Source organism: Electrophorus electricus, chromosome 1 (assembly GCF_013358815.1).
Source record: "Electrophorus electricus isolate fEleEle1 chromosome 1, fEleEle1.pri, whole genome shotgun sequence".
Lineage (NCBI taxonomy): Eukaryota > Metazoa > Chordata > Actinopteri > Gymnotiformes > Gymnotidae > Electrophorus > Electrophorus electricus.
Genome location: NC_049535.1, coordinates 1,700,001 through 1,711,178, shown reverse-complemented (window position 1 = coordinate 1,711,178; position 11,178 = coordinate 1,700,001). Strand labels below are relative to the sequence as shown.

The following is an 11,178-nucleotide window of genomic DNA, read 5'->3' as shown; positions in this document are numbered from 1 at the left end:
AAAGTCCCAAGTGAACCTCGTCATTTGTTACATTGTCATGACAAAGGAAAACATTTGAAAGCCAGCATATTCTCCCAGATGTTTCTCCACTAGAGGGTGCCAATCCCTGAAATCGGCATTAATAAAGTTTGAAGATCCACTAGCTTTTCATCTCAAAGCCTCTTTAGTAATCCACTCATATGCTTACCCATATCCACTTAATGGAATGGAAAAAGTAGTGTTATACAACTTGCTTAGGACATCGTGATAAATGATTGCCTACCATTATGTAACCAGTAATGGTCCGAGTGCTCTCTGGACTACCTACTGGTTAGGATAAACGAATACCAAGAAACACCTTGATGAAGCAGAGTCCTTACCTGCATTTGAGCTGTGGAGATGAGAGAGGGGGGTGGGTCACGTACACCAGGGGTATTTATTTAGAGAGGGCCGTGGAAGGTCCACTGCTATGAAACCTGTTCCGTTTCCCTTAGCAACTCGAGAGAGCATATGGACATGACAGAGACATGACGGATGTAAGGGTGGACGAGGGCTACCGCGGAGGGTGTTGCAGGGCTGGAATGGTGACAGCATAGCTCCACAAGCATGGTGTGTCCTGGCGAGAGCTACAGTTCAAGACTGAGGGATGAAGGCACAGGAGGCACGGAGAGTGAGTGAAGCGCGAGCGGACGAGCCGAAGACGTGGATTCCATTACTGGTGCCAGCACTTTGTTTAACCCAATGTGGGTTAGGCGCCAGCAGTCTACAGGAAAAGATGGAACCGCTGCATGTCAGACAAACCCAAATTATGAGACGGTCTGCACCAAGACAAAAGTATTGTTGTAAGACAATCCAAACTATACTTTTCCCCTCTTTCCTCAAGTGTTTTTGGTGAAGGCCAGTTGGAGAAGAGACAGCATTCTCTCTGCCATGGCATTCCATCTCATCCAGTCCAATTTAAAAGGGAACTCTTACAGGCTACAGTGATCCCTAAATGCAGGTAGAGGTTCTTCCAACAGGGTTTTTCAGGTTATATGTCCATCTCAGCAGGAGTGGAGGATGTGTATCCTCCTGGTTGGCATTAGAAAGTGTCTATCATTTTAATCATTAGCCTGGAGACCCTTCGTTAGCCTGAAGGTTTCTAAGAGTTGCACATCAGACATTAGGTCAGCCTCAAAGCCTCTCAATAGAAACCCTCCCTGTGAATTGTGCTCTGCTACTCACAGCTCAGCAGTTTTGTGCAGTCACGATACTCCATTGTAATCATTCTAAATGACACCAAAGCATTAATCATGTGGAAACTCAGTAACGGCTTTTACCATTTCCAGCGAAACAAGATCATAGTGGATTATTGTAGCGTTTACATTACACGTGGTGGTCCCAACTTATGCTACCAAAGCTGCCGCCTGGTGTATATTACATCCCAACTGGCCGAAATAGTTGCCTTGTTTGGAAATATATTCTAACAATAAACATCCACTCAAGGCCATGAAAGCAAGCTGGAAAATGAGCCAGCATGTATGGTTTTCTCTGCAGGGATAAAGAAACACTTCTCTGCCTTTAGGTGGTCCGGCTGTGGCCACAGGCCTGTAAAAAAAAAAACTCACTTAAACGGCATAATGACATTAACAAGGAGAAAACCCACAGTGAATTACACGAGGGAGCTGAGTCAGAAGAACACCACCATGTACCAGAGTATGTGTGCCCAGGAGAGGGGAGTTGCGGGCTGCGCATAAGCCTGGCAGCAATGCCACCAGGACACACACTGCATTGTGACCACCAGCAGGACACTGCTGACATGCGCAGCCTACAGAATGGGCTTATAATCGCCCCCCACAAAAAGAGGCCTAGGAACCCAACCTGCTGCGTTACTGGTGTACAACACATGGTAACATGGCTAGCCAGGGCTGTTTTCTTTTATTTCAGATTTGCGTTTGGTTACGGTGTACATTCCTGGGTCGTTGAGGAGAGATTACAGGGTTCAGTACGTTAGCATTGCTTTGGGAGAGAAAGCCTCTAAGGTTCAGCACAGCAGTACCTTAGGGTTGCTTCAGACCACCAAGCACAATCCTCAGACTAAACTCCACAAACCTCTTTGCCAGTTTTTGTTTTTATTTGAAAAGTTGACAAAAAAAAAGAAAGAAAAAAAAAACAGAAAAAAAAAAAACGCTGAATGCTGAGGATGAGGGACAGCATACGTTTTGCATTTGAGCTTGTTTTCCCAATGTCAAGCTATAATCAGACAACTGTTAGGAAACAAACTTAACAGAGTTGTCACTGAAGCCATTCGCCAGGACATTTCCCTGACTTTGATACTGAGAAGGAGGTGAAACAGGGTTGAACTGGTACAACATAAAGCCTTCCACCAGCTGTGTGCACGCATGCATGTTTCAAAGTCTCCATTTTCAAAACTTTCCAAGGAAGGCAAAAAGGGGTTAAAATAACACACAATGAGTGCAACCGTTGACAAAATAGCCATCAGCGGATCTGAACCAACATTTAGGATTACGTATAGTATTTTTAAATAACCAACCTCTTAAAATGAGTGATGCTTGAATTATGAAAGAATTTAATTCAGAGGTCAAGAAAGGTCAAGCAGTGTATTAAAGACACTGAGACCAAATAACTTATTTCTTACATCTTATGGTACAGTAATCAGGAGAGGCGATAGAGAGATAGAGATAGAGATAGAGATAGATAGATAGATAGATAGATAGATAGATAGAGATAGAGCGAGAGAGCGAGAGAGCAGATCTGCATACTTTGGTTTAGGTTTTGGGACACCTTCCTCTTTCTGTAGACATTTCAAATAACCAAATTGAAATGCTTAAATAAAGGATAACAGGGAAGCCATGAAATAGAAATCTCTGGTCAAAGCACTCATAGCTGAGAGCGAATATTTACACTATGAAAACCTAATTCAGTGGCGCAGATGTGCACTGAGTGTTAAGACTTCTCCAATCACCAAAGGGGAAGGAGAAACCACGTAAAAGTAGTCTGAGGACAAGCCACGTTTCTGTAGGACTTCCATAGTCTGAGGACACGCCACAACTGTAGGATGTCCACAGTCTTGAGGACACGCCACATCTGTAGGATGTCCAGTCTTGAGGACACGCCACATCTGTAGGATGTCCAGTCTTGAGGACACGCCACATCTGTAGGATGTCCAGTCTTGAGGACACGCCACATCTGTAGGATGTCCAGTCTTGAGGACACGCCACATCTGTAGGGCATCCAGGTGAGATGCACCTCCCACCAGGACGTGGGAATGACGCATCTCCCACCAGGACGTGGGAATGAGGCTCTGCTGTTCAGACACGAGTAATGTCCTGAACATCCTGTGGCAGAATGCAGGACTGGGAGGACCTCCCGCCAGTCAACCTGCTCCAGGATGCTTAGGTACCTCGCTTTATTCAACAGCTAAGGTGTGTGTGTGTGTGTGGGGGGGGGGGGGGGGGGGGTACACCTGTGTTTATATTCATATTTAATGCAGATATCTGAAGGCTCAAGTGTTGCTTGTTTAAGATGTTCAAATATATTAGGGCAAACTCTTTAAGCAAAAAAGTTCACTTAAATGAGAATAAAAGTTTAGAACTATGTGTAGGGAAATAGTTGCAGTCTGCCACAGCAGTCTTTACATGAGCTGCTACTGTAGCTGTGGAATGAAAAAGCCAAATGTGAAAGAAATATGATCAAGCAAAACTTGTACAACTTTATTCTGCTGTTGTGCTTTAGCTTGGGTTGTATTTTTCCAAATATCAATTCAAAAAATGTCACAGGAAGAGATAATGGGAGGGTGAAATCAAGTCAATACAATCAATGAATAAAACTGATGACAAAAGGTGTCAAACAAAATAAAACATGATTGTGTGTGTTCGTGTGTGTGTGTGTAAGTGTAAGAGAGAGTGAGTGAGAGAAAGAGAGAGAGAGAGAGAGAGAGAGAGATATTCACTCATTCAGAGTATTATGTTGTGCAGCCATGCAGAAGTAGAATTCCACTTCCAGGAACATCAGCCGTTAATAAGCCTGTGATTCTCACACACACACACACACACACCCCTTCAATGCTAAGGAACAATGCTTCATCGTGTAGAGTACAGAGAGGCTGACTGCACAAAGTACCCTGTTCAGGGAAGCAGACACAGGAAGTGCTGAGCACATGGCATTAGAGGGACACCACTGCACAACTGCTCTGAAATTATCTGAACAGACTCAACTCCATCACTACAAAAGGGTGAAGATCTAAACGTAGGCTGATGGTCATTTGTCATTGGTGTCTCTCCAGCATGTGACTGAGACTGAGTGTGTGTGTGTGTGTGTGTGTGTGTGTGTGTGTGTGTGTGTGCGCGCATGCGCGAGCGCTCACGCGCAGACACATGCGGTACACAAAAAGCCGAGCAAACAGCACAAACTTTCCCAAGGCAGCCAAACAAGATTCACCCAGATTCAAATTTATCATGTGTTGATAAATTTGATAAATGCTTGAAACTTTTTAAATATCTGCAGAAGAAAATTGTGCATATGCACATCCATCTTTTTATTGATCAATTTTATATTTTTCCGTGCACAGCTTTTTGTAAATCATTTATGTCCTAAAGCGCATTAAAATTGTTAATCAGTCTAATTCTACATCCAGAAACCACACCCAGATTCTCGCAAACAAGAAAGCCGATTAATCTTCCACCGCAGCACCTCTTCCTCAGCCTGCCGTGGTCCTGCCTGTTTTTATCCGATGGCTCTGGGGTCAGCTTAGCAAGGCATGAGAGCATCGAGGTGATGAGGAATGGGGAGGGGGGGGGGGGGAAGAGAGAGAGAGAGAGAGAGAGAGAGAGAGAGAGAGAGAGAGAGAAGCACAAAGAGAGATAGACAGAGAGAGATAGACAAGCACAGGGGGGGGTGGCAGCGCTGCTTGAACAAGTGGCTTGCTTCAAAATTCAGAAATTAAAAAAGAAAAAACAAACTTGCACGTGGCGATCTACACGTATAGTATATTTTGTCGTCGTAGTTTGCTGGTGCAGAGCTTCTCGTTTTGACTCTGGTCAAGATTTCCGTCCGGCTTCACTGAACTGCTGCAAATCAATCGGCTGACAAGTCCCCTTGGTAAAAGGCAAAATCATTTTTGCTTTCATCTCTTGCTATGCCATTAAAAAAGTAGATTAAACAAAAACAAAGGGAAAAGAATGACTTCCCTTCAGCACAGTCCCTCAGGTAAAGCCATCCGCTGGCCAGAATTCGTGCTTTGTGCCAGTCTGACGTGAGACGGTGGGCACAGAAGTGTCTCCGGTCTATACTGCCCACCAGGGGGGCACGTTCCCCTCACAATGCAAAGAACACCCTTCAGATAATTCCACAGTCACAGGTGGTGGCGAGGCAGTGGGGAGGTGGCGGTATGGAGGGGGAAACTCCAGCTCAAGGAAGTCTTTTTAGGTACGGGGTTTTTCTCTCCTTCCAAAACCAAAAAGATCGGAGGGGGGGCTTGGACAAGCTGGCTCTTTGGAAAAGCACGGGCCAAAGGGACTGGGGGGTGGGCCAGTGGAGCAAAGGTCGCAACAGGAGAAGTGTATTAGGGCAGTATTCCTGTAGATGAGTGTGCGTGTGTAGGCATGTGTATGTGTATGCGTGTGTGTGTGTGTGATGTGTGTGTGAGCCCATGCGTTTTCTACAGCAGGTCGACGCGGCGGTAGTACAGTAGATAGGCAGTACGCTCCGATGTCTGCTTCACCACGTGATACTGGTTGGTCACCTTCACAGCCTGGTCATCAATGCGCAGCCAGCCATTGAGCCCAATGTGGAAGACATCCGTAGTGTAATGGCCGCCCGTGGCGCTGTTCCCATGGTGATAGACGACTGTGAAGAAGGACAACAATGACACAGAAACCCCAAGCAAATGGTTCCCAGCACCAGTGACCATTAAGAATGATGGAATACCAAGTGTACCATTTTACATAAACCACCGCACAGTTTTCATTGACTGCTAACTAAAGATGTGATGGTCTTGGGATAGATTTTTGGGAAACAAACTTGTGCACAAACTAGTTTTGACAAAAAAGCTTAAAAAGGAAAATAAAGCGGAAGCAATTTGCTCCTGTGTTGAGCAGAGATTAACAGGAGCCCACTTCCTCTGAGGAGAGATTGAACAGATCAGCAAGTCGAGACGGAAAACAGGAGAGCACAGAAAGTGTATGAAAGAGGGCAATAAAATGTGAATGAGATACTAGAGAAAGGCCATGAGAGCCAAAAAAAAAAAGACAGAGAAATAGAGTGGGTGTATGAGAGAGAGCACCCCTCAGTGGCTGCTTTAGTATGACCCTCACCATCACCCCTGCTATACAGGGCCGAGAAAATGGCCGACTAAAGCGCTGCTCTGCAGTGAGAAGGGGACATCCAGAAAATATGGGGCCTTTGCTCCCACACCCACAAACCCAGCACACACACCCTATCCCCCAACCCCACATGCACCCCTACCCAAGCCGGTCATACTTTATAAAGATATGCAATAATGCACACAAACACACGTACATATCAACACACACACACCTGCAAAGAGCCTGTAGGTTCTTTGGCCTTTCAGGGTTTTGCTCCGCACCCCTGGTGAGAGGAGATCTGCAGAAACACACGAGGAACAAACAGTGTCACACCACATCAAGCAGGCTGCCCATAAACGCCTGCTGGCCATCAGATCTGGGAACAGTAACACAGCCCTTAAAAGAGGGAAGAATCATGCAATCTTGTAGTGCTAAATTGAATCCAGATTACACGCATGGCCTATGTGGGTTTCAACGCTGGCAGCCCTTCCACACTTAACTACAATAAGATGTGGCCCACTTTCAGCAGCAGACACTAAAACAGTTTGTTTTTTAACTGTGTACTCTGTTGAAAGGTCTCCTGGATTTTCATTGTTTATTCTGGTCATCGCTGCTTTTTGTGGGACCCTCCCAAGCGGCTCCACATACAGTCGACATGTGCGCATACCGAAACTCCAGCTGGAGCCCAAACATCTGGTCTTCTGCCTCCTTCTGGAGGCTAAAAGATATTAAAGCAGACCTCTACCTGGCATCTTCTCAATTTACCACCTTGCAGTAGGAGCATCCAAGTCGTTGAGTGATGAATATGTAAAATAAAAACCTGCTCATGCACAAACTTATTTGCATTCTTATTTTACATACGGATTTGTTTTGGATTTGTTTCTGTGACTTTCCCCCAGTTTAGTCCCATGCTTTGCACATTTGCACATCGTCACTGGGCAGGTGAACGTGCCAGGAGGAGAACACCAGCTGCCCAACGGTCTACCTGTGACCCAACCACTGGCTATTGTATCTCTGGTAGGGAGAGAGGTGCTATCCTATCCTTTCAGTGTATAGTGTTCAGCAGGGGGGATGCCCTGTGTGGCTACATAGTACAGGCATTCATACACACACACCTTTGCTGATCTCCAGGTCGACAGGGTAGTCGATGTTTTTCACCAGCTTCTGGCAGCCGCCCGTCTTCTCAAAGACAAACCTCTTGAGATGGAGGACCAGGACAGGGGGAAGCTCCTCCAGGGTCACTCTCCGACTGATCTCAATCTGGGGGGGGAAGGAAGAGTTTAACGCCATCTGGATAGATGAGTTTCATAACTGAGGTGACGACAGTAATGAAATGTTTTATATGTCCCCCTGATAAACTAACCCAATCCAATCCAGGCTCTTGTTATACAACCACTGTTGGTTATCTAATGTGTCAAATAATGAAGGTTTCCTGTTAACCATATAACCTAGTAGTTGGTGCAGGGTTAGACGTGTCAGATGTTCCAGAGGGCGTACGGACCTCCTGCTTGCTTTTCGTGGTGTAGCCCTGGACAGCCTCGCGGGCCACCATGCTCTCCAGTGCCTCCTGGACCGTGCGGATCTTCTCCGACTGGATATCCAGCTGCAGAGTGAAGAAGAGCTGCAGCGTGGCAGACTCCTTTGAGCTCTGCTGGTACACCACCGATCTACACACACACACACACACACACACACACACACACCTCGGCATTCAAGTGATTCTCATAAGTGTGCAAGACAACTTGAGAGCAATTTCTTTTCCTTCAGTCTTTTCTCCCAAGTTTCAAGATCCCAGCAGCTGCGATCCAAACACTTATTCCTACATTTATTGCATCAGTGTTCAGTCAACATTCCTGACTGCCACCAGCTCCACTGTATTCTGGAGCTCAAATCCACCATGGCTTTATCAAAGACTGGGTGATCTTTGTAAGTAGGGCCATGTGGAGAGAGTGGCAGAGAGGTGGGGTTACAGCAGGCCCTCACGTCAGGCCATGACGGCTCTTACGAGTGTACAGAGGGTTATGGGTACGTAGCATAGAGACCCAGGGGTCCCTGGGACCGCACACAGGACAGCAAGGGCCTCCGGAGCTTCCAGCATGCCACTAAACCATGCTGCCCAGAGTGGAAGGCAAACATGGGTTTATCTAACAGAGTGGTGAAATGGTTGGATACTAAAGAGAGCGGGGGAGGATCTGGAGAGGAGGAGGGAGTAAGGAGGGACTCAACACCCCATCCAATTTGCTTCTCGTCTTCAAATAACGCCCAGGAGACGGCAACAGCAGTAGACTAAAGTTCCAATGTTTTATTTAAAGGTACTTGTACCATGATAACACCAAACTGGCATCCAGGGGCTTTCGATAACAGTGCTATGTTGCATCGTAGGGTGAAACACTGTTCTTGGTCTTACCTTATATGCCCTCCGAATATGTCAGTGATGGGGGTGCGGATGAAGTCGGCCTGGCGGGTGATGGAGGTTTTGTTCCTGGGTCCCACCTGCTCCCACTCATCTTCGTTGCCTTCCTCAGCCTCTTCCTCCCCCCTCGGGGTAGGGTCTTCCTCAGGACCTGGGTGGGGCCCTGGCCCATTAGGTGTGGACACTTCTGCTTAAAGACAATGAGTCTTAAGTCCAGAGAGTGCACTTTTACAGGAATTAAAGAAACTCAATTTCTACTTAATACAAATACACTGGCTTGACGTTTTATATACATATTCATACATAAATATATCTGTAAAGTAACATTTTGCAAAAGTGTAGACATGATGTCATGCTGGCTGATGTGTCTTGCCCTGAATGTGCAGATAATGGAAAAAGAACCCACTCTCTTCCTGTGGAGAGATGAGTTTCTTGAGGGCCAGCATCTCCTCGTGTAGTCCGTTCAGGGTGAAGCCCAGATACTCCTCGGCATCTTCCTGTCGACCCTGTGTGGGAGGGGGTCTAATTAGCCAACTCTGTGCAATACGACAGTGAGCCTGCAGCCAAACACATCTCAGCATGCCCCCTGCGCTTTCCGGCTGCAGCAGGTGTGTCTACAGACAGGCCTCGCAAATTTGTTCTGGCCATTAAAAAGAGGCTGAGACAGCAAACACTGCTGCTCTCTTTAGACAGCAAGATTCTCTGGCTGTGCTGAGCAGAATAAAAAACAAACACACCACCACAAGAACAAGGTGTTTTTGTTCATCTGCCTAATCAGGTGCCAGTAGAAATTCTTCCTGGTTCAGCTGAAATTTTAATTTCCAACTTGTTTGTAAAATCTACATGGAGCTGTTAAAAAAAAAAAAAAAAAAAAAAAAAAAAAAAAAACAACCCATACCTTCTCTGAAAGGCTGGATTTAATGAGGGTGAGGAGTCTGTAGATGTATGTGGGCTCAAAGGGAACTCCTGGTCTGATGTCTTTTATTAGTTTCTCTCCAGCAGCTGTGAAGAGCAACCAGAGATCAAAACTGATGCAGTTTAAAACAGCTGCAAAAAGGTGGAAGACAGACAGGCAGAAGACAGATGGACCATGCGTATAGCTTGAGACAGACAGGCTGGTCACATACCTTGCTGCTTGGCCTTGGAGGGGACAGGCATATTGCTGAACTCATTTACAAGTCGAACACTGCAGGGGAACATGAGTGGAAACACAAACTAAGCAAAACTGGGTGATCCGGGGGGGGGGGAAGAAAAAAAAAAAAAAAGGACTTCCAGTGAATAAATGCTATAAACAACAAGCAAGCTTCATTTGTACAAGCTAGTTCATAATGTCTGGGTATTGATTATAACACACAGGATAAAGAACAGTACTGTTGTTTCTGAAGAGGTTTATTTAAAAATAAATTAAAAAAAAAAAATAATAATAATAATTAAAAAACCACAAGCAAACAACTCCTTCCAAAAAAACAGATGGAAGTCAGAATGGCTCACAAGTTGTCCATCATGGGTGTGGAGGTGCAGGGTCTCTGGGTCTCAGTGAAGAGGGGGATGGACTTCATCAGGTGATACATGGGAGGGCATGCAATCAGGGCCTGCAGGGTCTGACACTGAGTCAAGGGCTGATCAAACCACACACCAGCTCAAAGGACAACGCAGTGCGAAAGTGCCGAGCCCTAGAAGCCCTCTGGCAGGGCACAGTAAAGGATACAGCATTGATATAGCACCAGTTTCCCGTGTTGATCAGTCCTCTTGGTTGCAAAGACACCGGTTTGTGTATCAACTTCACATTCTCAATAAGTTCTGATAGGAGATGGAGGAAAAAAAATTAAAAATCAATCACACCAGAGAGAAGTTGACAATTAGGTGCCCTGAAGTTTCTCGGAGAAAAGGGATATGCAACAGATGTCCAGGCGCTCTCTGTCCACACCGAACAAGACTGTGGATAGTATAGTGAGACTGTAGAGGACACTATGCCACACCTAGGAAGGGAGACTGCCATAGACACAGTTCTCATGGTAATGTGGAGCTTTGGCTCTACAGGTGGGGACACTGAAATTAAGCCACTCATGATTAACAAGACAGTGACTTATAACAATAAAGAGAGAAATATCCACAACCACAGAAGGTTAAACTTTACAAGCACTGCCACTCAAACATCTGGAATCACTTGACATGATAGCTTTGTTGTTCCATAATAACCTATGAAAACGTAGAAATAACAACCGAAAATACAAATAAGCAAAACGGGAAAAAAATAATCAAATTCAGTATTTTAGGTTATATCTGTACTGTACATATTACTGATAATACCCTTATTTATAGTAATTTGTACATGACAGCTTCAGTATTTGATCAACACTTTGCTAATGAGAGACATTAAAGATTTATTATTATTAAAACAATTTGGAATCATCTACTGAACAATTCATACTGTACAGTGGCCTATTTCCTTTCCACAATTCTGTCACTGTTCACTAACAA

The 11,178-nt window shown here is 45.3% G+C and overlaps 1 protein-coding gene across 2 annotated transcripts in view; it reads right to left on the bottom strand.

The window, feature by feature from the left end:
- Nucleotides 1-4,802: 4,802 nt before the first annotated feature.
- usp10 (ubiquitin specific peptidase 10) overlaps nt 4,803-11,178 on the bottom strand; it is a 20,001-nt gene continuing 13,625 nt past the window's right edge. For both annotated transcript variants that reach the window (XM_027007432.2, XM_027007433.2), the window contains 10 exons: nt 10,406-10,497; nt 10,189-10,298; nt 9,825-9,883; nt 9,596-9,699; nt 9,104-9,203; nt 8,692-8,884; nt 7,786-7,951; nt 7,400-7,544; nt 6,517-6,582; nt 4,803-5,826 (listed from right to left, as the gene is read on the bottom strand). In XM_027007432.2, the coding sequence (XP_026863233.2) occupies nt 5,639-5,826; nt 6,517-6,582; nt 7,400-7,544; nt 7,786-7,951; nt 8,692-8,884; nt 9,104-9,203; nt 9,596-9,699; nt 9,825-9,883; nt 10,189-10,298; nt 10,406-10,497 (1,223 nt within the window). In that variant the 3' untranslated portion in view covers nt 4,803-5,638. The remainder of the gene's footprint in view (nt 5,827-6,516; nt 6,583-7,399; nt 7,545-7,785; nt 7,952-8,691; nt 8,885-9,103; nt 9,204-9,595; nt 9,700-9,824; nt 9,884-10,188; nt 10,299-10,405; nt 10,498-11,178) is intronic.